We start from the raw sequence: 27,920 nt of genomic DNA on the forward strand, positions 1-27,920 counted from the left end.
ATATATTGATCTTTGGAAAAATATAGAGAAATGATGCAGTTTTGAAGTATATAGCTACTGGTAATAAATTGGAAAATTAGATTGGTGAAACTATTATTTTCCGCTAAAAATATTTATCACAAGGAAAAATAGAAAAATAATTTTCTTAAATTTGTATTAGCTAAATTTAAACCATGTCATCTTTTAAATGTGTATTCACATGGTCATAACAATATAGTTATTATTGTAAAAACGTTTTGAATTGAATGTGATTTATTTATTGAAAAGGATATCTGTAAACTTGTTCATTTATTAACACATTGTAAACTTGTTTTTTTTTTGTCAATGATTGTAAACTTGTTTACATTCACTAAAAACTAAACGTCTTTCTTCATGATGGGTCCACAGACTTTGTTTTATCCAATCAAGGCATGGGCATATAACGAATATTTTTTTTTCAAATATTCATGAGTTTTTTTTATTCATGAGTATCTTTTTTTTTTTATTGTTCATGAGTTGTTCTTTTTTTATTGTTCATGAGTTGCTTTGGTTTGAGTCAAATATTTAATTTTACAATCTATTTAAATTTTAAAAATTGAAATAATCAAAATTCAAAATATATAATTTTAGATATTAGCAGATTACCCACTTTGATCCACTAAACTCTATTTTTAAAATAAAATAAAATAAAATATAGAAAAGTGAACAAACATCATATGATATATTGCCTATAAAAGATTCTCAAATAGTTTTAAAAGCTAGAGAAAATCAAAGTTATTCATCAAATTAACAAACAAACATCTTAACACAAAAAATAAAACTGAAAAAATAGAGAGAAATTAAAAGATAACAATTTTCAGAAATATCTTAAATATATAAAAGTTATTAAACTAACTCTCATAAATCGTCTATAAATGTTTACGGATAATTTATAAAATATTATAGTAATTTATGAACTTAATCCACCCCTTAAATACTAAATCCTAAAGATTAATTATTAAACCATAAATCCAAATGTTAAAGTATTTTGTTGAATATATTTTTAAAAATTTGGTAGCCAACTTAGGATAAGTTAAGCAATTTCTCTTATATAAGTTGTTTCAGAATTATTAAATACAGACAAAAATATAATATGTAATACACTAGTTATCTCTAAATATACTAATTAGATTAAGTATTTGATTTTTCAAATTATTTTGGGATTTTTCTATGCTTTTTATGGATATTACATAATAATATAATACTATTTACTTTGTTTTGAAACTTTAAGGATATCTAAATTTTTAAATTCAACCCAAATGAGTATGGGAGTTCTATCATTAAGATTCTAATGGTAAATACCTCAATTGGAGGTGTTCTAATAGATTGAATAAAATTCAAGATAATATGCCGAAGATAAATCTTTATTTTTAGTGCCAATGAATAATCAGGGCCACTAGTTTAAATACTGGACAACGAAAAGAAAAAAAAAAACACAAAATCAATTCAAATCCTATTAATCATATTATCGTTAGAAAACGGAAAAGAAACGTTGGGAGACAATTCCAAAACACACACTCCGATTTAATTGGTGCCTACTGACTACTGCCTCTAATAGTTCCTTGTCATTTTCTCTAGTCACGGTTTTAATTTACTCGTCGGTCTCTTTCTTTCTTTCCAAACAGCATCTTTTTCACTTTCTTCTTTCCTCGTGTAATAAATACAGAAGGCTCACGTTTTGCCAAGTGAGCAACAGTACTTTGCCTTCACGGATTTCAAACAATGATTTTGCAGTTATCTTTAGTCGAATGTATTTTCTGACATATTTCCTCAAAACCCGGCGAGAAAAGTTATCATCTTTCTCATTAAATCTCCACACACACAATCTTTCTTCTTCTTCTTCTTCTTGAGCTCAGTTCCTACTTACAGACCAAGGAAGCTTTGTCTTTTTGCTCTTTTTAGAAGGTAATAAAAGTGAATCTTGCTTGTTTTTTTTCTTTTACTAAAGCTGATTTCTTCAGTGTTCTTTGTGACTGTGACAGACGGTTTCTTGTTTCTGCCTTGATGTTCACTCTTGAGTAAAACGTAAACAGAGAAAGTTTAGATTTTTTTTTTTTTTTCATTTTGACTTTTCTTACACCGACTCTCAAAGTTTGTCTGAATCTGTGTTTCTTTCTTTGTTATCGTCTTTCAGGAAAGATAAGACAGCATTATCCATCTTCACACTTACGTCATGGCTTCAATAAACGATATTGGAGTAGCAGCAGCAATCAATATAGTCACAGCAATTGCGTTCTTGCTAGCTTTTGCAATACTCAGGATTCAACCAGTAAACGACAGAGTCTATTTCCCTAAATGGTACCTCAAGGGCTTAAGAACCAGCTCTATACAAACAGGTGGCTTCGGAAGCAAGTTTATCAACCTGGACTTTAGGTCATATGTTCGGTTCCTCAACTGGATGCCTGAAGCACTTAAAATGCCAGAACCTGAGCTCGTCCATCACGCAGGACTAGATTCTGTTGTCTACTTGAGGATCTACTTACTTGGGTATATATATTATATATAATCTCCAAAGCCTTTTTTTTCTTGTCTCCTAAGCTTTTTTTTTTGCTTGACGCCATGGTGTCTTAAAATTTCAGGCTCAAGATCTTTTTCCCCATAGCTTGTGTTGCTTTTACAGCAATGGTGCCTGTTAACTGGACAAACAAGGGTCTGGATCGGTTAAAACACACTAATATAAGTTACAGTGATATCGATAAACTTTCTTTGTCGAATATACCAAATGGATCAGGCAGGTAAGAAGAGATGCTTTTTCTTTGTTACCAATAGTGTAATGATGAATAATGGTAAATTTCATTTGTCTTTTATGGTCCAGCAGATTTTGGGTGCATTTGTGTATGGCTTATGCCATCACTTTCTGGACATGCTTTATGCTGAAAAGAGAGTACAAGAATATAGCTTTGATGAGGCTACAGTTTCTTGCAAATGACGAAAGGAGACCTAACCAGTTTACTGTAAATGAATCGAATCACTCATTGAGTTTTTGCTTCCTGATAGAGTCATCATTCCTTCCAACGCTGAAAACATTTTGATTAATGTTTAGGTGCTGGTGAGAAACATTCCTACAGACCCTCATGAATCAGTCTGTGAACTTGTTGAGCATTTCTTCAAGGTCAATCACCCTGATCACTACCTCACTTACCAGGTAAAGTCATCTTTGTATGTTCTGATATATATCCATCTATCTATCTCTGACTTGATTTCTGAGTTTGACGATTCTTGATCTGAATTTAACTCAGGCAGTCCACGACTCAACAAAACTCTCAGAGTTGGTTCAGAAGAGGAAACAAATGCAGAATCTGCTCGACTACAATATAAACAAACACATGAGAACCCAATCTAAAAGGCCAATAATAAAGGTGAACTCACATTTGGAAAATCTTCTTTGTTGTTACTCTTAATGACTCATTTAAACATCTGAAAGCAGATGGGCTTTCTTGGCTGTTGCGGCGAAGAAGTTGATGGAATCAAGTACTACACGTCCATGGTGGAGAGTCTAACGAGAGAAGTAGAGCGTTCACCTCTCCTATGCTGCTATTTCATTTGAAAACATTTTAAACAAAAACTCACTTTGGAATGTTTCAGATAAGTGAGGAGAAGCAGAGGTTAAGGACAGGGACAAAGTCTATAGTCCCTGCAGCTTTTGTATCTTTCAAGAGCCGTTGGGGAGCAGCTGTCTGTGCTCAAACCGAACAGTCAAGAGACCCAACAGAGTGGCTAACCGAGTGGGCTGCAGAGCCACGTGACATCTACTATGACAATCTGGCATTGCCATACGTCGACCTTAAGATAAGGAGGATCATAGTGGCAATCGCATATTTCTTCCTCACCTTCTTCTTCATGATCCCAATAGCATTTGTACAGTCACTCGCCAACATTGAAGGCATAGAGAAGGCTTTTCCCTTCTTGAAGCCCCTTATAGAAGTGTATGTTTTATGTCTATATCTGCATAGTATATGATCATTATCAAACATTTGATAGAATTAATCTCTTTTGGACAGGAAATTTTTGAAGTCCATCATCCAAGGCTTCCTTCCAGGAATTGCATTGAAGATCTTCCTCATGTTCCTCCCAAGAATATTGATGGAAATGTCGAAATTCGAAGGTTTTGTCAGCACATCCTCACTAGAAAGAAGAGCAGCAAGTAGATTCTACATGTTTCAGTTCATCAATGTTTTCCTAGGAAGCATAGTCACCGGGACTGCGTTTCAACAACTCAACCGCTTCCTCAACCAGTCTGCAAACGAGTATGTTTCTTTAACTAACAACTCCCCTTGTCTATGTATTACTACTATTACATGGAAGTTCTCATATTTCTTCTGATTTTTTTTTTGCAGTATTCCAAAGACAATTGGCGTGTCGATTCCAATGAAAGCGACCTTCTTCATAACGTATATAATGGTGGATGGATGGGCAGGTGTTGCTGGAGAGATATTGAGGTTGAAACCGCTTATAATCTATCATCTAAAGAACTCCTTCCTTGTGAGAACAGAGAATGATAGGGACGAAGCAACTGATGCTGGAACCATAGGATTCAACACTAGTGAACCGCAAATACAACTCTACTTCCTTCTTGGTCTTGTTTATGCAGCAGTTAGCCCAATCCTTCTTCCCTTTATTATCCTCTTTTTTGCCCTGGCTTATGTAGTGTACCGTCATCAGGTGAGATATAACCGAATCCTTCTTTCCTCCAGAGTTAGAAGTACTAATCAAGAATTCATTTTGCAGGTTATAAATGTGTATAACCAAAAGTATGAGAGCGCAGGGAAGTTCTGGCCTGACGTTCACAGGCGTGTTGTGACCGCACTGATAGTTTCACAGCTGCTTTTAATGGGTCTTCTAAGCACCAAAGGAGCTCATAAGTCTACTCCTTTTCTTCTTGTGCTTCCGGTGTTGACCATTGGGTTCCACATGCACTGCAAATGCCGTTACCTACCTGCTTTTGTCACATACTCTTTACAGGCTAGTTACAAAAACTAAACATACTGATATCTCTAGTATCTTTAAGTGATACTTCTAAGCTCACACCTTTTCGATGTTTCTAGCAAAAGCAGTAACATCTTGGCAAATATCTTTTTACCTTTTTGTTGTATCAGGAAGCCATGATCAAAGATACACTGGAACGCACACGTGAGCCAAACCTAAACCTCAAGGCTTTCTTTCGAAACGCGTATGCTCACCCGGAGTTCAGGGTGGGAGAAGACCTAGAGCTAGAGATGGCCGTGGAGAAGCCTGATAAGACACCGGAGCTAGTTTCCACTAAGCGTGGCTCATGGAGGAACACTCCTTTGCCTAGCAGCAAACATAGCTGCCCTTATTCACCTTGATGCTTTTGCTTTTTTCTACCTTTAAAGGTGATTCTTTCATGTTCTATGTACATAGTAACAATTGTATTAAATGCAAGAAAAAGAAACACCATTTGAAAAAACACACGGGACAATGACAAGTATGATTACAATGATTTCACTCGAAAATATTCTCCCCGTATGTGTCTAGAAGTGGCTGAAGGACTTTACGACCATCAGGACGAGCAAGAACACGACGCAGTCTGTGTTTAACCACACTGTCTGGGGTAAATTTCCTATCGAACATGCTCTCAAGAAGCGGGACAGCATCTTTAACCTTGTTCATTTGAAGGAAGCCAGATACAACGGTGTTACACAGAAGAGAATCAGGTGAACAACCCTTTGATTTTACTTCATAGAACAATGCTTTGGCTTCTGATAGCATCTTATGTTTGCAGAGGGCATCAATAACTATGTTGTACGTTACCACATTTGCCACCAATCCCATGTTTTGAATTTCATCAAAGAATCTCTTTGCTTCATCCAGCTTCCCATTTTTTATCAGACCATTGATGAGAGCATTGAACTGAAATATGTCGGGAGATTGACTAGACTTTCGTATTGCATTGAAGATATCTTGAGCAGCATCTGAATCTCCAGCTCGGCAAGAAGCGTGTATTAGTGAAGTGTAGGTATAACTGTCTGGTTTCAGCCCCTCATGTTCCATGCGTCTTATAAGCTCAGTGGCTTCCTCTAGCTTTCCATGTTTGCAATAGCCACTGATCATTGTATTGAACGTAATGGTATCAGGCACCAAACCCTTGTCCGAGATTCCATCAAAAAGTCTATTTGCATCATCCCATTTACCATTTTTTATCAGACCGTTGATGAGAGCATTGAACTGGATTATGTTTGAAGCATGACCAGCTGCATCAAAGATTTCAAGGGCAATGTCCCAGTTTCCGGCCTGGCTTGCACCACGTATTAGTGTCGTGTATAGAGCACCGCTCAGTCTCATCCCCTCACGTCCCATTCTTCTTATGAGCTCCATGGCTTCCTTCATTTTACCATTCTTGAAATAGCCCATGATCATATTTCTGTACGCTACAACATCTGGCACCAAGCCATTGTCCAGGATTTCATCAAACAGTCTTCTTGCTTCATCTATTTTTTCCTTTCTAATCAGACCATCGATGAGAGCAGTGTAATGACGTATGTGTGGAGTGCAATCAGACTTGCATATCACATTCATGACTTCTTTGGCAACTTCTGAGTCTCCAGCTCGGTTAACAAAGCCGATCAGTGACGTACATGTATAGCTATCTGCCTTCAATCCTTTACAATCCATTTCCCTTATAAGCTCGACGGCTTCCTCAAGTTTCCCACACTTGCAATACCCACTGATCATTACGTTGTAAGTAACGACATTAAGCTCAACCTCCTATTGACCAAAAAAAGAAAAAAAAAGCTCAACCTCCTCACGCCTCATGGACTCGAACAGTTTCGTTGCGTCTGTAAGCCTACCCCCTGTGAACAAACCATCCAACAGCGAGTTATACGTCAGTACGTTAGGCTCGGGACCTTTATCAATCATTGATTCATACACATCAATCGCTTCACTCAGCTTATTGTCTTTGCAAAGACGACTTATCAAAATGTTGTAAGTGCAAACATCCGGTGATATCCCTCTCCTCACCATCTCATTCACCATCTCAGCAACATCCTCCCACATCCCTTCTCTGCACAGTCCATAAATAAGAGTGCTATAAACGAACAGATCAGGAGAGATCCCTCCAGCGATCATCTCATCGAAAAATCCACGCGCCTCCTTCACTCTCCCCGCGCTGCTCAAACCATGAATCATCACTCCAAAAGAGAAACCCTTAGGAGAAACTCCACTCGCCTTCATCTCTCCAAACACCTCCATCGCTTCATCGACCGACTTGTTCTTAACAAAAGAGCTGATTATATAACCGTAAGTGACCTCATTCCCCTCGCAACCGCTAGCGATCATCCTTCTATGCAACTCCACAGCCTTCCCCGTTTCCCCAGCCCCGCAAAGCTTACTAATGATAGTCCCATATAGAGAGTCGCATCCACCACTCTCCCTTGAGAACACAACCCACACACCAAACTATCAGCCGTCACCAAGTCAGACTCCAACCCTCTCTTCACGAGATCACACAGAACGCAAAACGCGTAATCGATTTTCTCCAAGCCGCGAAACGCGTTGATCAAAATGTTCGAAGTGTAGAGACTTGGATCAACGCCCTGATGTTTCATCCTCTTGTACATAGAGATCACTTCGAGAGATCCTTTGAGCTTCATAACGGAACTGAGCAGGTGGTTAAATGTGTCGACCAGAGGCACGGGTCTTGCCTCTACGAGTTTCTCCAAGTAAAGCAGAGCTTCTTCGAGTTTTAGTTGACGTGTCTTGCATTCTCGGCGTACTTCGCACTTCAAGCTCGCTTTGGACCAGAACGGTGTTTCTATGTAAGTTTTTTGGGGGGGTCTTTGATTTGAAAAGAGAGGAGAGTGAGGAGAGCGAGCGGTGACTAGGTTTTGCTCCGACGTTCATCGCTGATGAAGGAAGAGTGTTTTTTCTTCACCAGCTTGGTTTACTCGTTGTGATACTCATGCTTGCTCCGTTTGTGACTTTCTTTTACTTCATCAAGTTCAACGTAGTCTGAGTTTTACTTGAGCCCTAAATGTTACCGATTTTACTTGGATTATATCATGGAGGTAGTATGTACAGTATCGGATTAGTTCTCATTGTAAAATTAATTAATTGACCGGTTTAACTTTAACCAGCTATATAGTTTTGATTAGGTCTTAAGAGCATTAGTGAATTTCTTTAGGCTTAATTAATAAAATAAGTTTTATCAAAATTTAAAGATTATTGTATACATATTTATTTATTTTTTCTTGGTTTGATGAATTATTGGAGATGCAAAAGGAACCCGGTTTTAGTTGGAGGCCAAACATAAGTGTGTCAGGTTGGGTCCTAGCACTGTTAACTAGTCTAAAGTAAAATCCCTCGATAAGCACCGAAAGTGAAAAACTGTGCAATCAATAGATATGTCCTAGTATGTTTTAATTCACTCAGAAACAAAAGCACTTCAATGCAAGACTCCTCCAATAAAGCTACAAAATAAAAGTAATCTTCAGTCTTCAGATATCAGAAACCTCAGAAAAGAAAACACAATGAGATGTTTCAGATCAAATACTCCAAGAACTGAACCACCACCACCACCACCTTCATACGGACAACAAGGCGCCATTTATCACCAAACGGTAAGACTAAGAGAAGAAGTCCTACTGCAGATTCAGGGATGCAGAGCTCATCTCATCGACGGATCCGAAGCGATAGAACTCGCCGCCGGAGACTTCGAGCTTGTACAGGTCTCAGACAACGGCGTAGCTCTAGCTATGGTCGTGAGGATCGGGAACGACCTACTACAGTGGCCGGTCATTAAAGACGAGCCGGTGGTGAAACTCGACGCTCGTGACTACCTCTTCACGCTTCCGGTGAAAGACGGAGACCCGCTCAGCTACGGCGTCACGTTCTTCCCTCGAGACCCGAACGACGTCGTTTTCGTGAACAGTCTCGAGTTGCTAGACGATTTCTTGAGAGAGAACTCGTGTTTCTCTTCGTCTAAGTCTCCTGCTAAAGATGGAATCGACTGGAAAGAGTTTGCGCCTAAGATTGAAGATTATAACAATGTCGTGGCTAAAGCCATCGCTGGAGGGACAGGGCATATCATTAGAGGGATGTTCAAATGCAGTAATGCTTACACTAATCAGGTTTATCAAATCTCTCCCCAGATGTAGATATTTCATTGGGTTTGTACATTTTAAGAAATGTTTTTTTTTTGTTTTAATATAATGGCTTTAAATCATCCAACTACTGAAAATTAGATAAAATGGATTAATGGATTTAATTAACTTCACATTTTCAGATATTAGTTAGGATTCGGATTAGTTTAGTCTTAAACGTCATTTTGGTATCTATTTATAACCGAACATGATCGGCTCTGTTTTTGTTTTCTGATTCGGGTTTAGTTATAAACGTTCATGCCTATTCTGAATCATGTTTGTTTTTGTTTTACGAGAAAACAGGTTAACAAAGGAGGTGAAACTATGATTACAAAGGCTGAGAAGAAGAGTGGTGCATCGTCTAAAAGAAATGCAACCACAAACAAGAACCAAATCAACAAGAATCTTCAACGGTATTAATTATAATTTCTCATTACAGTGTGTGTTTCTTTTTTTCTTTTTCTTTTTTTATCTCTTATTGAACCATATAGTATATAGAGTGAGGAGACTTTCGAGAGCGACTGAGAAACTGAGCAAGACTATGTTGAATGGTGTGGGGGTGGTGAGTGGTTCGGTGATGGCTCCTATTGTTAAGTCAAAGCCAGGAAAAGCTTTCTTCTCAATGGTTCCAGGGGAAGTTCTCCTGGCTTCACTTGATGCTCTTAGTAAGTCAAATTACTAGTTATTTGGTTTCACTCGGTTATCTTTATAATGATATATCTAATTTGATTTCGAAATCAGATAAAATACTAGATGCTGCTGAAGCTGCAGAGAGACAAACTTTTTCTGCTACTTCCAAAGCTACTACTAGAATGGTTAGCGAGAGGTAAGTTTCACTTGCAAAGTCTAATTTTGGAGCACACCAATGATTTACATCCTTAGTCTAATTGAATTTGCGTTTAAATGCATGGGAAAGAAAATTCACATTGTTTGTGTTTCAAAAAAAAAAAAAAATTCACATTGTTTTCAATTTTCCATAAATTGTTTTGTTAAATAACCCTTGTATTATATTTTACCATTGGCGTCCACGTTTAAGATTTAACAAACATAAGCTGTTTTAGTTCAGTTCGTCATTGCTTGTTTGTTTGTGTATGCATCTTCGTTGAAAGTTGAGGAGAAGATCTCACATTATAACATGAACCAGGTTGGGTGAGAGCGCTGGGGAAGCCACGAGAGATGTGATAGACACGGTTGGCCACGCAGCCGGTACTGCTTGGAATATGCTCAAAATCCGCAAAGCTTTATATCCTTCCTCTTCGCTCACATCCGGCATCCTAAAACACGCTTCACGAAAATGATCTTTGTTTAAGTACACTCCCATCGCGGAGTTCCATTTTACGTTATGTTTTTTTTTTGGCTTTTGGATTGATTTTGTGGGGGCAGAGATGTTATAAGGTTTAAAACCCAAATGTGCATATGAGTATTCTTGAATTTTAAAATCCAAATGTGCAAATCCGCAAATGTGCAAATGAAGTATCGAGAAGGCTTCGGACAACGATTTGTGAAGGTTGCCAATGCCATGGACGATCTCGTTGGCTTGTCTCATTTTCTTCCCCCAGTACTCCGTGGTGGCGAAGGTAACGACTGTTCCCTTTGAAGCAATTAGCTCGCCGAGACGAAGAATAGGACCGACGTTGCCTTGTCCGTAAAACGACACGAGCATTACATGAACTGGTGTCGAATGTGAAGAAGATTCCAACTCCATCTTTGTTCAAATTTGGTAACGATTATCTTTAAGAGAAGACTCGTATTACAAATGTCATAACATGCAAAAACATTCTTGATTTATAGAAGCGTCAAAACGTATATTTCAGACCTACTCACTCACTTTCTCCACCGCACATCTTACTTTTCTTTTTTGTTTTTTTCTTTGTCAGCACCGCACACCTTACTTACCACTCTCGTTTCTCTTAATCTTTTTCTTTTTACTGAAAGTGTCTCTTAATCTTAATTTAATTTGAAAGATATTAACGTATAATTTTAATTATATTTGAAAATTATCAACATAAGATATCAAGTTGTCAACGTAGAATATTAATTTGCAAGGAAATCACTACACCACCACAATGCTGTTAATTTTTCCATATGTCATGTTGGAAATTTTAGACTAAATTAGATAGAGATGAATGTATTCTTCAAACTATTTGCACTACTACTACTTGCAAAGGTGACAAATTTTAAGTGAAACCCGCAGATATATGCCAATTACACACGATCAATACAACAAAGATACAAACAAAATGACAGCATGCATGCCTGAATATTCATATATGTCAATCAAATAACCAACAAACCTAACAATCCACAATAGACAAATCAACAAAAACGTCTCTCCAACCAAATTAATGTTATCCAAATAATCACAAAATTTGTGTCTTATTCGCTCCAACACACATACTTGAACAAACGATTCAAGCTTATCGAACCAGTGGTGTCAATTGGTTCATCGAGTGCTCATTTGGACTGTCCACACGGACCATTATTTTTTGGGTTAAGGTTGATCAGTTGAACGGTTTGTAATGGCAACGGTTCAAAAAATATCCAAACCCAAAAGAGATCATCGTTCAGATAGGCATACATATGGAAGCCCAATAGTATTCATAGTTATATTCTAGTGAAGCTACTCTTGATTTTTTTTTATCAACCGTTTAACGATAATCATCGTCTTCAGTCCCTTATGGGTTGAAATGGTGACCAAATGAATAAATTAGAATGGTTGATTCTTTTTCAGTCCATAAATTTGATACGACTTATAAAGAATATTTCTTTTTCTAATGTTTCTTCTCATTTATTATAATTAAAAATTTATAAACTGTAACTGGAATGACATTTTTGGAATAGATCATTCCATAGGATTCCATAAATTAAAGTTATAATAAAATTTTCAAAACACAATTCCATGTATTCTGTTTTTGGAATGAAACAAAAGAATAAATCTTTTTATTAATGATTCTAAAAATTCGTGAATGAATGGAATGTGTCGAAACTCTATTCCATTTATAATTTCAGTTTTTATTCCATTTTCAATATCATTTCATTTGTTTTTCTATTCCACGGATAATCATTCATTTTACTCATAATATTCCTATTACAATCATTCATTTTACTCATAATATTCCTATTACTAATAACTAGTTACACAGAGTATTTTTTTTTATCAAATCCTGGTTGGGACAATAAAGAACATTCATTTTTTTTTTCACAAATTGGATTATATAAAAATAAGGCCAAAGCCCAAATCCTTATAAGAAGCCTCTAAGGCCCAACCAAAAAACACCCGGGCAAATCAAAAACAAATAAAGAAACTCAAGGCCCAAAACCAAAAACCACATCACCGACAAAACGTCTCGTCCTCGACACGTGGACCGAGACCGTTTCATCGTCACCGAACGCCGTTACGGGACGGCATCTCACCGGCTCAACCACGCGCATGCACCGGCGCCACCATCCACTTCAATACCACTGCTTCTAGCAGAGGAGAGCATCCATCGATTTCAGTCGAGAGCTCCTCCTTCAAACCCTAGAAGCCACCACTCTCAGATCCATCATCCTTACAGCGGAGAGCGTCATCGCAACACATCGAGATCTCATCCGACTATTAAGCACACGAGAAGGTCGAGAGATTATCGAAACCCTAGAACCACCACTTCCATCTTCCGGAAAACCCGAGCCGCAAACACTGACTCCCGCAGATCTACAGAACACCAGACGCCTTCATAGAAAAAGGCCACATATGCCGATGACGCAGAGTTTAGAGAGCCACCGTCCCCGGAGACAAGAGCCGGCGACAGCGGAGCTATATGAGCCTCCGCCGCCCGGAAACTTAGCAACCCAACTAACAGAAGAGCAACGCTTTGAACACCTCTTTTAGATACAAACGTAGATCGAGACAAGAAATCGCATCAGACGGCAAACACGAACGCCGAGCCGACGGTGACTGTGGAAGCTTTACCGTCGGCCGGAGAAAACAAGGCATTTTTCTTTTTCTCTCTCTTCTAACTTTTTGAAATAACATTCATTTTATTTTGTTCTTCTTCATTCAATTCATTATTTTCTTATTATTATTTTTGTGGTCAAGAGTTAAAGAATGTTTATCTTCTAAGTTAGCCTCGGCTGTGACCAGCCTCAAGATGCATAAAAATATTTGGTCCCCTTTTTTCCTTCCAAAAATGAAACAAGCTTCCAAAAGGACTTGCTTTGTTTTTGTTTTTTTTTTTGTTAAATAAAAGGACTTGCTTTGTTCATATTCTCCCAAAGTTTAAAAGCTTACACTATATATTATGATTCAAATGCCATATACGTTTTTTCAATGTGTAATCAGATTTGAGTAACCCTTGCTAATCCATAGAGACTTAGTATAGAAAATTCGTCAAGCAAGAAAATGGCATGTTTAAGAGAATGGGGAAATATTGTGTTCCTCGCCGCACTGAGAAAAAATGAGGGTCCAGAACGTGAAAAGGAACGTCTAGTACCATAAGGAGATTCAAAGCTCACCATTCCTTGATTGCATGGCTGTTAATTCTTGAATCCAATCTTCTGACATCCACGATACATTGAGTTGAAATCGACAATGATATTTTTGTTTAGAGAGATTACGGAGTCACTGGTTTTAAAATTTAGTTTAATGCATCAAAATAGTTTTAAAAATCTAAGTGCTTGTGGCTCGAAATGATGAATAGAATGTAAAAATTGATAGATCGACATCACTAGAGCATTTGATGGGATTGTTGATGTGTTAAATTCCCAATAAGAAAAAAGAAATGATTATATGAAAATGTAGTGGTCTAGGTTTGGAGTTACATCAACAATTTGGACTATTACGTGACATCAACATGAGTGTTTTTCCTCGCCACAGATTTCGTAACCAACTCGTCCACAAACTCTTGAAAGTTCCTATCCGATGATCCACCGTACGCCACGGCGGCCTCCGCTTCTTCCTTCCACCTCCGTGCGCTTTCTCTAAGCTCCACCGCCTTTTTCCCAACTGTGGCCTCAAGCAGCCTCTCCGACACAACCTCCCTCAGAACAATCTTCTCCTCAGCCGCTCCGCGGCCAAGTCTCACTCCTGTCTTGAAAACATCAACCAAGTACACAGCATCAGTCACCTGATCTCCCCACTGCGGAAAACAGACCACGGGAACTCCCGAAGACAAAGCCTCCATCGTAGAGTTCCATCCGCAGTGACTTAAGAAGCAAGCAATCGCAGGATGGGCCAACACCCTCTCTTGTGGACACCATTCGACGATCTTCCCTTTCTCTTCAAGCTCACGAGGCAATATGTTGATGTAAAATGTCAACCCTGAAGTAGTCGCTGACGTAGTTGCTGAAGGAGACGTCTTGTTGAGTGATGAAGACCATGTGGAGTCGAGATGCTGAGCTGGAGTCAACAGACTTGGAGAGCAAGAGAGTATCTTGTAGATATGGAAAGAGGAATAAACTTGAGAAGCAAGTTTATGACTTAAAGGAAAAGGAATAAGTGCATTCCAAGAAAAGGAAAGTTGCACTTATTGTTATGGAAGATGTCCATATTCATGTTGCCTTGGAAACTAGGTTTCAGGAACGTGGAGAATAATATAAAATAGCTATGGAGTCGTCTGTATGAAGACAGAGACACAGAGGCTGAGTTTATAGAGAGAGAGAGAAGCTCTTGGAAGTGTTCTGAGTCGTGCTGAAGCAGTGGCTGAAGTACTTGACGAAGGAGATATACAAGCGGTGTAGCTTAGGAATCTTTCAGGAGCGTGTGTTAGGGTGTTAACACTAGACGTGTAAAAGCTGAATTAAGCAGATCTTGTAATAGATTGTTTAAAGAAGATTCTAATAAAGCATAGTGGTTGCTTGTTTTGTTGTGTCTCTCGGTTTACTTTCTGTAATACTATTGGGGTGCCCCTTTTGTTCCAACAAGTGGTATCAGAGCGGGTCACCTAAGTTATTGGTGAGGATCCCGAAGGCAAGAGGAAAGAAGGGAAGATAAAGTACATCAGAAAGCATGGTGGTTGAGTTTATGCTAGATCCAGAACAATATGGGCATTGGAAAGCAAAGATGAAGGCAAGCTTACAAAGTATTGATATGGATGTTTGGGCATCAGTAGAAGATGGCTATGAAGTTCCCAAGACAGTAGATAAAGATGGTGTTGTGGTCAACAAACCATTGGCTAAATGGACAAAGCGTGAGAAGGATATGTCAAGGCACAATGCAAAAGCTTTATTTGGTATTTTTACATCAGTCACACAGAAGCAGCTAGATCTTATTCAAGGATGCAAGAATGCAAAAGAGGCGTGGGATATTCTGCAATTACACTTTGAAGGAACTGAGAAGGTTAAGAGCTTAAGGATGGATTTTCTCAAATCAAAATTTGAGAACTTGAAGATGAAAGAACATGAATCTGTATCAGATTTTAGTTCTCAACTCAGTGGGTTAGCACAAGAGGCTCGTGTTCTGGGCATGGAATACAAGGACAAAAAACTGGTGAAGAAGTTTTTAAGGTGTCTACCAGAAAGATTCACAGCTTATAAGGCAGCAATGTTTGTGTCTCTTGACATAGATAAATTCAGCTTTCATGAAGTTGTAGGGATGTTAAAAGCTCATGAGATGGAGCTTGATGACGTGGGGAATCATACTGAAGTGAATTTGGCAGGTGATGAAACAACAAGTCAAAAATCAGAGAATGAAGATGAGGTAATCAAGATGATTCGCGTGCTTCACCAAGTACTACATGAAATGATAAAGTGGCAAGGACATGAGAAAGTTGGTTTGAGAAAGCGAAGACATGAAGCTGGCGAGCAATGTGTCAACACAGAGGTGCGATGTTACAAATGCAGAGGATATGGGCACTTCAAAAGGGAGTGTCCAACTTTCAAGAGACTAAGATTCAAAAGCTTTGAGGGTAATGAATTTGGTAATGCTCAGAAGAAATGTGACAATTTACTGAAGCAAAAGAATAACAGTGACGTCAAGAATGAATCTGATATTGATTCAGATGATAGTGAAGAGTTGAAGAACTTGGTGGCGTTTACAACTTTTGAGTATGGTTCTAAGACGAAATCTGCGGCGGGATCTGCATCAGCATCTGTGACAGGGGCTTCATGTGGAAGTGATGATGATGATGGGGATTTTGATCTTGTTGAGAATTCTGGAAAACTGTATGAGAATTGGCTCAAACAGGTTGAGGCGAATTCAGAGTTGACAAAGGAGAAGGTCAAGCTAGAAGCTCAAGTTGCTGAAGCACTTAAGTATGCTTCAGAGAAAGAAGAAGAAGCACGACAGATTAGTGCTCAACTTGCAGAGACTCAGAAGGGTTTAAGGATGCTGAATGGTGGGACGAAGCAGCTAGATCATCTTCTCAGTATTGAGAAAAGTGATCGATGTGGCCTTGGATATCAAGGAGAAAGTTCTACAGCTAAAGGTATTTTTGTATCATCAGGAAAAACTAGGGTTTTAGCTACGTCTGCTACAAGACCAGGGGTTAAAGTGTCTACAAAGAAGTCATCCAATGGAAAGACTACAATGAAGACTGTAACTGATGTGAAGAACACGACTGCTACACGTACTGCTACGGCAACTGCTACGGTGACTGCTCCAAAGAGAGTTTCTAGATTGAAGAGTGCAACTCAACGGAAGTTTCGGCCTGTTTGTCATCATTGTGGTGTTATTGGGCACATTAGGCCAAGGTGTTACAAGTTATTGAGGGAGAAGAATCAAACGGTGAAAGCTTATGGTATGAGGAGACATGGTCATATATGTTATTCTTGTGGAGTTCAAGGACATATTCGACGTGAGTGTTTCAAGTCTGTTCAAAGGGGTAATCATGGAGGATTTGGGCTCAGGAATAAGTGGTCTAGGAGATTTGATCACTATGGAGAGGGTGGAATGAGATTTCCTCCTTACTTTGGAGGATATAAATCTTCATATTAGTTTTTGACCATGATGTGACTCATAGGGGGAGAATGAAGACGTGGTTTTCTATCTAGAGGTGATGAGTTCACATACATAGTCAAAAAGGGGGAGATAAGTATTAGTTCGCGGAGTACTACAGGAGGTAGTACGTATCATGTTACATGAAGCTGGAGTTATATTAGAGTACGTGTGTTGATTGCCTGAGCTTGGAAAAGGAAAGAAGATATGTGCCTTATGAGAAAGGAAGACCTCATTGAAGAGAGAGAGGATCTCATTGTATATTGGTGTATCTGCTTGGTGTCGAAGCAGTGTCTGTAGTAATTGTCGATGGAGTCTGATGTGGACTTAGTTTGGTGTTATTGGTGTTGACGCTTTGTGTGATGGAGTTAGCCATCGTGTGTAGCTCATGGTGAGCTGTGTGTGTGCTTGGAGGATCAAGCGTTTTGTGTCACTGGTGTGCGTTAGGTGCTGACGTACTTGGTGAAGTACTTCCGAGAAGTGGACAAGATTGAAGCATAGACTCAGGGGGAGTTTGTCTATAAGGCTTGACATTTAAGCATCTGTGTTTTAGCTTAGTATGCAATCAAGCAGGGGGAGAATGGTGACGTTCTGGTACAAGGAGTGCATATCTCGTGGGGGAGAAGAGTATGGTGGATGACGTCCTGATGTAGATTGTGCTTATCTCATGGGGGCAGAAAAGCATGGTGTGGTGCACATCCCTTGGGGGAGAAAAGCACAATTAGCATGGAAGCTTCCAGGTGGGAAACATGGTTGTTGAACCAGAATGGTATTGTGCTTGATTGGCACACAAAGCTAAAAGGGGGAGATTGTTGATGTAAAATGTCAACCCTGAAGTAGTCGCTGACGTAGTTGCTGAAGGAGACGTCTTGTTGAGTGATGAAGACCATGTGGAGTCGAGATGCTGAGCTGGAGTCAACAGACTTGGAGAGCAAGAGAGTATCTTGAAGATATGGAAAGAGGAATAAACTTGAGAAGCAAGTTTATGACTTAAAGGAAAAGGAATAAGTGCATTCCAAGAAAAGGAAAGTTGCACTTATTGTTATGGAAGATGTCCATATTCATGTTGCCTTGGAAACTAGGTTTCAGGAACGTGGAGAATAATATAAAATAGCTATGGAGTCGTCTGTATGAAGACAGAGACACAGAGGCTGAGTTTATAGAGAGAGAGAGAAGCTCTTGGAAGTGTTCTGAGTCGTGCTGAAGCAGTGGCTGAAGTACTTGACGAATGAGATATACAAGCGGTGTAGCTTAGGAATCTTTCAGGAGCGTGTGTTAGGGTGTTAACACTAGACGTGTAAAAGCTGAATTAAGCAGATCTTGTAATAGATTGTTTAAAGAAGATTCTAATAAAGCATAGTGGTTGCTTGTTTTGTTGTGTCTCTCGGTTTACTTTCTGTAATACTATTGGGGTGCCCCTTTTGTTCCAACACAATACATATGGTTTCACATTTGACCCTTCCATAGGAGGCCGAACCACCCATAAGAAAGACAAACCAGAGCTCAAAACGCCGTGAGCGATCTCCTCGAACTGCTCTTGCTTCAAATGGACTATAGTGGCCCTACGTTAATCTCCGGCTCAGTTTCTGTCGGAAACTCAACTAACCGGTGGTGGTAATAGTAATAGGCGGTGAGACAAGCGCAAGACTGGACCCATAGAACAGCTGAAGGGATCTGAAGCTCATCAGCCACGTCACACACCCACGGCACAAAGGCGTTGTTTATAAGACACCTCACAGGTTGCTTTCCCTCTTGCTCGTATCTCTTGATGAGATTCTTGATTTCTTGTTTTCCGACAAGTTCGAGGTGTGGTCGGAAGGCTTGGAAGTTGGTTCTTTTCTCGTCGTCTTCTGTTAGCCCATCGTTGAAGAACTCGAACCGGAGGAAACCTAAACCGACCGGTTTGAGCACGCCGTCTTGAATCTTGTTGGCTTGACGCATCTTCTCTCCCCATGGCTGCTCTGTGGTGACAAAGGTGACCAGTAGGCCTTTAGAAGCTATGAGCTTTCCGAGACGAAGTAGAGGGTTTATGTGACCTTGGCCTGGGAAAGACACGAGCATCACATGAGCATGAAGAGATGGTTCCATGGATTCTTTTATTTTCCTTATCGAAACTAGAAACTGATTTTGTTTACTTTACACTCTGCGAAGGTGGATTAAATAAGGTGGGCGCATACTGCTACTCTAGCTTTACCATGTGCTATATTGTGATAAACAGAATACAACGCAAATATTACTATTGTTTTTTTTTTGACAACAAAATTTACATTTACATGTCGGAAACAAATTCCCGATACAGTCATATACAGGTATATCATTAAAGTATCTATCTAAGTAAAGATTTTATCGTTTCTTGATTTTTCAGCCGATATTTTCCTCAGTTTAACATTTTTTGCTATTATTGATTACGCCAATATTCCTTTCTTTTTTTCTCATTTCACATATTAATCACATGATTCATATACGTCGAGTCTAGTGTCTTTTTTTGGTTATTTGGATATCCACTTTATATTGTGAACTTGATACAAAATAACAAAAGAAGTAGGATAATTAGTGGCAAAATCAAACACTTCTTCTTAGCATATCACTATGTAGAATTTTGTACTACCTCTGTGACGAAGGCGTAAAGCTATCATATATCCCATTCCAAGTTCCCATTGGTTTCCATCAGTTAAAAAAGGGGGATTTTCATATTTTATGTCTGTTTGTTTATACTATGATTAGGATTCCTAAGCTATTGAAAAAGAAATATACTTTTTAAAACACTAGCTAGATTAATTTTGTTTTACAATATTAATGCATATATATACACACACACATTTGTCTAAAATGATATTCACATCCTGGGGAACAATGACGGTATTAAGCAAATCCATATTTCACCATGTGTGATTCAGTGGATTAATCAAATTATTAACTTTGAAGGAAGGATTGTTGTTTTGAAATTAGCAGGTTGCAGATCTCGGATGAAAAATGGAAATTCATCAAAACTGAGATGAACGTTCATGTTTCCACTCTTTAAATTTTTTTCTTTGACAGATCAAACCAAAATGATACTTTTTCATACATATCAACCTTGAAAAACTTCTTGTAAACAACTAGTTTGATGTGTCTATTAAACATATCACACATACACACACACACACACACACACACACACACACATTTAAATAAAAACATTATAGTTTGCATATTTATCCTTTTTGGTTTAATCACATTTTTAAAAAGAAATCATTGGTTGTCAATCAATTTTAATGTGTGTTTCCCGGTACTTCTCTCACCATATGTTGGCAACCAACTTATCCACAAACTCACCAAAGTTCTTATCAGATGATCCACCATACCCCACGGTAGTCTCAGCCTCCTTCTTCCACCTCCGAGCATTTTCTCTCAGCTCCACCGCCTTCTCTCCAACCGTCGCTTCAAGTAGCTTCTCCTCCACGACCTCCCTAGAAACAATCTTCTCATCAGCCTCTCCGCGGCCAAGCCTCACTCCTGTCTTGAACACATCAACCAAGTATACAGCATTTGTCACTTGATCGCCCCACTGCGGTAGACAAACAACGGGAACGCCAGAAGAGAGAGCCTCTATGGTTGAGTTCCATCCGCAGTGACTTAGGAAGCAAGCAACCGCAGGATGAGCCAACACTCTCTCTTGTGGACACCATTCAACGATCATTCCGTTCTCTTCGATCTCTCGAGGCAAGACATGTGGTTCTAGCGATAACCCTTCCATAGGAGGCCGAACCACCCATAAGAAAGATAAGCCGGAGTTTAGAAGGCCGTGAGCGATCTCCTCGATCTGCTCTTGCTTCACGTGGGCTACAGTCCCAAAGGAGATGTAAACGACGGAGGATGGATCTTTCGAGTCAAGCCACTCCATGCACTGATTTACAGAGTCAGAGATGTCTCCCCTGATATCAGAGCTTGTGGTTTTAGCCATCATGAAGAGCGGTCCGATGGGACTGATGATGACTTCAGGGCAGAGCTGAGACATGTTCTCGATGATGTCTCTTTCTAGCTCCTCAAAAGTGTCTATGAGAACACAAAAGGCCTTTGGAAGTCGCTCGATCTGTTGTAAAATGAGGTCTGCCAAACTGGTTGTGGGCTTATGCAGAAACCGTGAACTCATGGGCTTGAATTTTGGGCTTGGTGAATCAGGTGGATGCAGCTGGGCCTTGAGTCTTGTAGCTCATCGAAGAGGAGTCAGTTAAATGAGACGACGACGTCTCATTGTAACAGACGTAACAAACTGATCTGCTCTCGAGTTGTTGAGCAGAGGTCAGAGTCGAGAGAGCGAAACGTGTGGTCATCTTCTCCGGTGATTCTCCGGCGAGTACTGAAGTTGCAGAGGTGCTTTTCCGGTAGCTCGAGCAGAGTCTCTGTCATCGCGAGATAAGATCCGATCCTGAAACAACAAGATTCGTAGTTAATGTTTGAGAGAATCTTGTATAAGCTTGAGTTGTAAACTGCGATCTTAAGCTTAGTGGATTGGGAGTATTGACTCCCCCCAGACGTAGCGAAAGCGAACTGGGTAACCAAAGCTCTCTTGCACTTTCGTTTTACTAAAGCATCTAACAAACTCGATCGCACAACTCAAATCAATCAAATATCACAAGATCAAATCGTAACAAGTGGTATCAGAGCTGCGTTGTGATCGGTGCTTGGTTTGTGAACCGGATCTACCGTTTCTCATCAACCAGGAAGCAAATACATAGAGAGAAGAAGATCAGCGTAAGGTTCGAAACTTATCTGGTTGATTCTTGTGCGGTGCGTTTGCTGGTTTAGGATCTTGAAGCTGCTATCGTCCTATCTTGTTTTGGATCTGATCAGTCTGCAATAAGAGAAGATGGAGCCTACTCAGGGTCGGTTTAAGGTTGACAAGTTCGATGGATCTGGGGATTTCGGTATATGGAAACATAAAATGTTGTGTGCGCTTGAGATTTTAGGTTTGGATTCTGTGCTGGAGGAAGTTACAGTTTCAGGTGATGCTGGTGATAAGACTGGGCCAAGTACTGAGGTGAAAGTTGAACCTAGTTTTGCGCTGAAGGATAAGCGAGTTCGAAGCTTAATTCAAATGAGTCTGAGTGATCAGATCATACGTAAAGTCATGAAGGAAACGTCAGCTCTGGGTATTTGGAAGGCGTTAGAAAGAGACTATCAGACGAAGTCTTTGCCTAACAGGATCTACCTTAAACAAAGGTTTGCTAGCTACAGAATGGATGAGCAGAAGTCGATTGAGCAGAATCTAGATGTGTTCTTGAAGCTAGTTAATGACTTGGAAAGCTTAGAGATTAACATCTCTGATGAGGATCAAGCTATTCAGATTCTTACTGGTCTACCTCCAAAGTTTGAACCATTGGTTCACACTCTGAAATACGGCATTGGAAAGGATACGCTTACAGTGAATGATGTAGTTTCCGCAGCGTATTCAAAAGAGACTGAGCTAAGAGAGAGAGGCTCCCTGGGAAAGGCTAAGTCTGATCCAGAAGGTTTGTATGTTGGAGAGAGAGGAAGGTCTGATAGAAGAGAGGGCAATTCTACGAGAGGAAGATCTAAGTCTAAGGGAAAAAGCTACTCTAAGTCTAAGTCTGGCAAGAACACTAAGGGCTGTTTCGTCTGTGGTAAAGAGGGTCACTGGAAGAGAGACTGCCCTGATAAAGGAAAGTTCAAAGGTTCGAGTTCTAGTGCAGTGAATGTCGCAGAAGTTTCTAAAGCGAAGAAGGGACCTTTGGTGCTAACAGCAAGCGTTCAAGATACCAGAAATGAATGGGTTCTAGACTCAGGAGCAAGCCTTCATATCACTCCAAACAAAGAAGTGTTGTTTGATTTTGAAGAAGTGAGTGGTGGAAAGGTGCTTATGGGGAATAACACGTTCAGTGAGATAGAAGGTTTCGGGAAAGTTCGTATAAAAGGATCAGATGGCTCGATCGTTATACTCACAGATGTGAAGTTTATGCCTACAATGGGTAGAAATCTAATCTCATACGGGTGCCTGGAGAAAGCTGGTTGTACGTATCAGGGAGGTGACTACAAAGTGAAGTTCTTCAAGGATGGAGTTGAAGTACTGAGTGGGAAGTATGTTGATGGCTTGTATTACTTGGAAGGAACTGTTCTAAAAGGTGAAAGTCATTCGGCGTCTCAACAAGTCAGCACGACAAGCAAGTGGCATTCTAGATTGGGGCATATAAGTCAGAAAGGTCTTGACTTACTTGTCAAGGAGGGTTATCTAGAAGCTAAAGGAATTGATAAGCTGGGGTTCTGCGAAGACTGTGTTCTAGGTAAATCTACAAGACAGAGTTTCAAGAAGGGTAAACATACGTCGAAAGAGATACTTGAGTACGTACACTCTGATCTGTGGGGTTCTCCTTCTGTGGTTCCGAGTTTGGCAGAAAAGCAGTATTTCATCACGTTCATCGATGACTATTCAAGGAAAGTCTGGATTTATTTTCTTAAAACTAAAGATGAAGCGTTTGAGGCATTTAAGGAATGGGTTGCTGAAGTTCAGAATCAGACAGGAAAGAAATTGAAGTGTCTAAGAACAGATAACGGATTGGAATACTGTAACAGAAGGTTTGATGGTTACTGTAAAACAGCAGGTGTTAAAAGACACAGGACTTGCTCATACACACCTCAACAGAATGGTGTCTCAGAAAGGATGAATCGCACCATTATGGAGAGAGTGAGGTGTATGCTTGCAGAGAGTGGTTTAGAAGAAAGGTTTTGGGCAGAAGCTGCTTCGACAGCTGTTTACTTGGTGAACAGGTCTCCGAGCTCTGCTATAGACTACAAGGTACCTGAAGAGTTGTGGTCTGGATCTAAACCTGGATTAAAGCACTTAAGGAGGTTCGGGTGTGCGGCGTACGTACATACAACAAGTGCTAAGACGAGTCCTAGAGCTGTAAAAGGAGTCTTTGTTGGTTACCCACAGGGAATTAAAGGATTCAGAATATGGCTGCCAGATGAAGAGAAGTGTACGATAAGCAGAAATGTTATATTTCATGAGGAAGAAGTATACAAGGATTTCTCAAGTAAAACTGAGAAAAAGGAAGCTGATAGAGAGCTGCAGAAGTGTGACAAGGGGAAGTCTGTGAAGGAATCAAGTAAGAAAAGGGTTTCGTTTAGTCCTAACTTGATTCAGGGTTCGTTCAAAGGAGCAAATGATTCAGAGGCTTCGACTTCAGAAAGTTCAGTTCAGGCAGAAGTTTCAGCTCAGGCAGAGAATACAGCTAGTGAGGTGATTTCAGATCAGGCAGACAGTTCAGTTTCAGGTGGAGCAGTGGCTGGGTCAGAGGTTGAGTCAGCTGGTCAGGAAGAAGAAACAGAACATGATTTGGATCACTACATCTTAGCCAGAGATAGGAAGCGCAGAGAAAAGAAGATGCCATCAAAGTATGATGATTTTGATGTGGTAGCTTATGCGTTGTCAGCTGCAAGTGATATTGAAATAGAAGAACCTAAGTCTTACAAGGAAGCGATGAACTCTAAAGAGAAAATTCAATGGGGTTTAGCCAATGATGAGGAGATGGATTCTTTGAGGAGGAACGAGACTTGGGATATTGTAGCTAGACCTGATAAGAAGAGAGTTATCGGTTGCAAGTGGGTTCATAAGAAGAAACCGGGCATTCCAGGGGTGGAAGATCCTAGATTTAAATCTAGGTTGGTTGCAAAAGGTTACTCACAAGTAGAAGGAATCGATTATAATGAGGTGTTTGCACCAGTGGTAAAACACGTTTCTATCAGGTACATTTTGTCTCTGGTGGTTAAGGAAGATTTACATCTAGAGCAGTTGGATGTAAAGACGGCTTTCTTGAATGGAACTCTAGAGGAAGAGATCTATATGGAGCAGCCAGAGGGTTATGAAGTTGGAGGAAAGAATATGGTTTGTCTGTTAAAGAAATCGCTTTATGGTCTTAAGCAGTCGCCGAGACAGTGGAACAAGAGGTTCGACGGCTTCATGAAGCAACAGGGGTTCAGACAGAGTCCATATGATCAGTGTGTATATATCAGTGGTACAGGGGATTCAGAAAGGATATATCTGCTGTTGTACGTGGATGACATGCTGGTGGTTTCTAGAGATATGGAGATTATCAGAGATCTCAAAGCCAGACTGAGTAGTGAGTTTGAAATGAAAGATTTGGGAGCTGCTACAAGAATTCTAGGAATGGATATTTGTCGAGATCGAAAAGCAGGAACGTTGAAGTTGTCTCAGGGAAAATATCTTGAAAAGATACTCTCAACCTTCAACATGTCTGACTGCAAAGCTGTGACCACTCCAATGGGTTCACAGTTTAGATTGAAGAGTTTGGGGGATAAAGAGACATTGGTGGAATCGAAGTTTATGTTCAATGTTCCCTATGCGAGTGCAGTAGGAAGTCTGATGTATGCTATGGTGGGAACGAGACCAGATATAGCTCATGCTGTAGGAGTGGTTAGTCGGTTCATGGGGAATCCAGGAAGAGAGCACTGGGAGGCAGTGAAATGGATTTTGAGGTATGTGCGTGGAACTACTGATTTTGGCTTATGGTTTACTCGTGGAAGTGAGTTTAAGGTGGAGGGATTTTGTGATGCCGACTATGCAACTGATCGTGACAGAAGTAGATCAGTTACAGGTTACTTGTTTCAAGTAGGCGGCAACACTATCAGTTGGAGGTCAGGTCTACAACCTATCGTGGCTTTATCAACTACAGAATCAGAGTACATGTCACTAAATGAGTCAGCTAAGGAAGCGTTGTGGCTTAAAGGAGTAAGTGAGGATCTGGGTTTTGATCAAGGTGCTGTGAAGATTAATTGTGATTCTCAATCGGCTATATTCTTGGCTAAGAATGGAGGTTACCATGAAAGAACTAAACACATCCACACTAAGTTCAATTTTATAAGAGATGTGGTGGCAAATGGCAGTGTTTCAGTTGTGAAGATTCATACTAGCCTAAATCTAGCCGATATCCTAACGAAAGCAGTACCTGGAAAGACGCTGGAGAGAGCTCTAGTGTCTGTGAAGGTACGAGAGTAGAAACCATAGCTACGGTTACTGCTGAGGAGCTCCGATTCGTTACCTCGCAGTGGAAAAACCAAGGGGCGGTGTTAGTCAATGAGGTTTGAGTATACACAGGTGAATCGGGAAGAAGGTAAGAGAAGTGCGTCTAATCAGATTACAAGGGACGTCAGGTGAAAGAGGTTTACCTGAGTTGCGTTGGTAGTTCTGATCAGATCCAGAGTCGTCGTGTTTGTCTTGAGAGGCGAGATGAACAACAGGAGAACGATTGGTTGAGCTGAGCTGAGTATAGAGGATACGACAGTTCAGTGGTAAAAAGTTGAAGAGGGAGTTGTCTTGAGGTGGAGGATTCTGGTTAAAGGTATTTTTTATCAGAATAGAGATTCAGGAAGAGGGAGAAGGAAACCGAAATGGAGTTCGACAGAGGTTTGGTAAAGTTTCAGATGTGGTCTGAGAGTGATGAGTCGGCGATTTCTACAAGGTGGAGAATTGTGGGCTTATGCAGAAACCGTGAACTCATGGGCTTGAATTTTGGGCTTGGTGAATCAGGTGGATGCAGCTGGGCCTTGAGTCTTGTAGCTCATCGAAGAGGAGTCAGTTAAATGAGACGACGACGTCTCATTGTAACAGACGTAACAAACTGATCTGCTCTCGAGTTGTTGAGCAGAGGTCAGAGTCGAGAGAGCGAAACGTGTGGTCATCTTCTCCGGTGATTCTCCGGCGAGTACTGAAGTTGCAGAGGTGCTTTTCCGGTAGCTCGAGCAGAGTCTCTGTCATCGCGAGATAAGATCCGATCCTGAAACAACAAGATTCGTAGTTAATGTTTGAGAGAATCTTGTATAAGCTTGAGTTGTAAACTGCGATCTTAAGCTTAGTGGATTGGGAGTATTGACTCCCCCCAGACGTAGCGAAAGCGAACTGGGTAACCAAAGCTCTCTTGCACTTTCGTTTTACTAAAGCATCTAACAAACTCGATCGCACAACTCAAATCAATCAAATATCACAAGATCAAATCGTAACACTGGTGAATCGACAGGAAGGGTGGAGAAAGCTTGGGATCTCGTCATGCTTCAACGCTAGTGGCATGAAGGGGACTTCAACGTCGATCTCCGGTTCTGTTTCGGTCGGAAACTTAACCAACTGGTTCTGGTAATAATAATAAGACGCAAAGCAGGCGCAAGACTGGACCCAAAGAACAGCGGAAGGGATCTGAAGCTCATCGGCCACGTCACATACCCACGGCACAAAGGCGTTGTTTATAAGACACCTCACCGGTTGCTTCTTTTCCTCGTATCTCTCGACGAGATTCTTGATCTCTCGTTTTCCGGCGGCTTCAAGCTTTGTGAGCAACGAACCAGTTTTGGCCAAGTCGTCGTACGAGAACCCATCGTCGAAGAATTCAAACCGGAGGAAACCTAAACCGACGGGTTTAAGCGAGCCGTCTTGAATGTCGTTAGCTTGACGCATCTTCTTGCCTAATGGCTCCTCTGTGGTGACAAAAGTGACCAGTAGGCCTTTGGAGGCTATGAGCTTTCCGAGACGAAGAAGTGGGTTTATGTGACCTTGGCCTGGGAATGATACGAGCATCACATGAGTCAGCGAAGATTCCATATCTGCTTTTCTTGAAAACAACAAGAAGACTGTTGAATCTTGTTCACCCTCTCCAACTCGGTGACCTCTTTTTAATAGTAGGAAGGACGTGTAAATAATAAAACATTGTTCAAAGACCAACAAAAACTATTTAGATAATCAAGTCCATGAAAATGAAAGGAAGTAAGAGCATCTCCATCAATGATACTCTATGAACCCTATTTTTTTTCATTATTTTAAATTTTTTTTTCGTTTGACTTTTATATAAAAAAAAAGTAAAAAAAATTGGACCAATGGCGGGCCG

At 40.1% G+C, this 27,920-nt stretch overlaps 6 protein-coding genes across 15 annotated transcripts; 2 read left to right on the forward strand and 4 right to left on the reverse strand.

The window, feature by feature from the left end:
* Positions 1 to 1,627: 1,627 nt before the first annotated feature.
* Positions 1,628 to 6,160, forward strand: LOC108843153 (CSC1-like protein At4g15430). Of its 8 annotated transcripts, none has more exons than XR_008942642.1 (14): positions 1,628 to 1,923; positions 2,001 to 2,505; positions 2,598 to 2,753; positions 2,834 to 2,972; positions 3,062 to 3,163; positions 3,258 to 3,377; positions 3,446 to 3,526; positions 3,604 to 3,944; positions 4,020 to 4,265; positions 4,356 to 4,680; positions 4,747 to 4,984; positions 5,119 to 5,372; positions 5,515 to 5,693; positions 5,762 to 6,160. XR_008942642.1 is itself a non-coding variant. In XM_057002984.1 (14 exons), the coding sequence occupies exons 3-13, from the start codon at positions 2,192 to 2,194 to the stop codon at positions 5,343 to 5,345; spliced, it is 2,289 nt and encodes a 762-aa protein (XP_056858964.1). In that variant the 5' UTR covers positions 1,628 to 1,923; positions 2,001 to 2,043; positions 2,153 to 2,191; the 3' UTR covers positions 5,346 to 5,372; positions 5,515 to 6,160. The 8 variants fall into 8 exon arrangements, 5 of the variants coding, with proteins under 5 accessions (XP_056858964.1, XP_056858963.1, XP_056858966.1 ...); XR_008942643.1 differs by having other exon boundaries at positions 5,851 to 6,160; XR_008942644.1 differs by having other exon boundaries at positions 5,869 to 6,160.
* LOC108839392 (pentatricopeptide repeat-containing protein At1g63330-like) lies at positions 5,482 to 7,631 on the reverse strand. Its single transcript, XM_057004299.1, has 3 exons — positions 7,468 to 7,631; positions 6,778 to 7,411; positions 5,482 to 6,744 (listed from the first exon to the last, which is right to left on the reverse strand). The coding sequence occupies exons 1-3, from the start codon at positions 7,629 to 7,631 to the stop codon at positions 5,482 to 5,484; spliced, it is 2,061 nt and encodes a 686-aa protein (XP_056860279.1).
* A 762-nt stretch (positions 7,632 to 8,393) lies between these two features.
* LOC108821011 (senescence/dehydration-associated protein At4g35985, chloroplastic) lies at positions 8,394 to 10,574 on the forward strand. The gene is made up of 5 exons (XM_018594059.2): positions 8,394 to 9,107; positions 9,423 to 9,532; positions 9,618 to 9,784; positions 9,861 to 9,945; positions 10,264 to 10,574. Exons 1-5 carry the CDS (start codon positions 8,508 to 8,510, stop codon positions 10,415 to 10,417), a joined length of 1,116 nt encoding a protein of 371 aa, XP_018449561.1. The 5' UTR covers positions 8,394 to 8,507; the 3' UTR covers positions 10,418 to 10,574.
* An 8,008-nt stretch (positions 10,575 to 18,582) lies between these two features.
* LOC130508678 (UDP-glycosyltransferase 84A3-like) lies at positions 18,583 to 19,119 on the reverse strand. The gene has a single exon (XM_057004300.1). The coding sequence runs from the start codon at positions 19,117 to 19,119 to the stop codon at positions 18,583 to 18,585; it is 537 nt and encodes a 178-aa protein (XP_056860280.1).
* A 908-nt stretch (positions 19,120 to 20,027) lies between these two features.
* Positions 20,028 to 27,747, reverse strand: LOC108843061 (UDP-glycosyltransferase 84A3-like). 3 transcript variants are annotated; one of them, XM_057002990.1, is made up of 3 exons: positions 26,215 to 27,747; positions 25,995 to 26,087; positions 20,028 to 21,439 (listed from the first exon to the last, which is right to left on the reverse strand). In XM_057002990.1, the coding sequence occupies exon 3, from the start codon at positions 21,161 to 21,163 to the stop codon at positions 20,309 to 20,311; it is 855 nt and encodes a 284-aa protein (XP_056858970.1). In that variant the 5' UTR covers positions 21,164 to 21,439; positions 25,995 to 26,087; positions 26,215 to 27,747; the 3' UTR covers positions 20,028 to 20,308. The 3 variants fall into 3 exon arrangements, with proteins under 3 accessions (XP_056858970.1, XP_018471651.2, XP_056858969.1); XM_018616149.2 differs by having other exon boundaries at positions 20,028 to 21,865; XM_057002989.1 differs by having other exon boundaries at positions 25,995 to 27,747.
* On the reverse strand, positions 27,035 to 27,637 carry LOC108839393 (UDP-glycosyltransferase 84A4-like). The gene has a single exon (XM_018612164.1). The coding sequence runs from the start codon at positions 27,635 to 27,637 to the stop codon at positions 27,035 to 27,037; it is 603 nt and encodes a 200-aa protein (XP_018467666.1).
* Positions 27,748 to 27,920: the final 173 nt, after the last annotated feature.

This window comes from Raphanus sativus, chromosome 2, assembly GCF_000801105.2.
Source record: "Raphanus sativus cultivar WK10039 chromosome 2, ASM80110v3, whole genome shotgun sequence".
Taxonomy (NCBI): domain Eukaryota; kingdom Viridiplantae; phylum Streptophyta; class Magnoliopsida; order Brassicales; family Brassicaceae; genus Raphanus; species Raphanus sativus.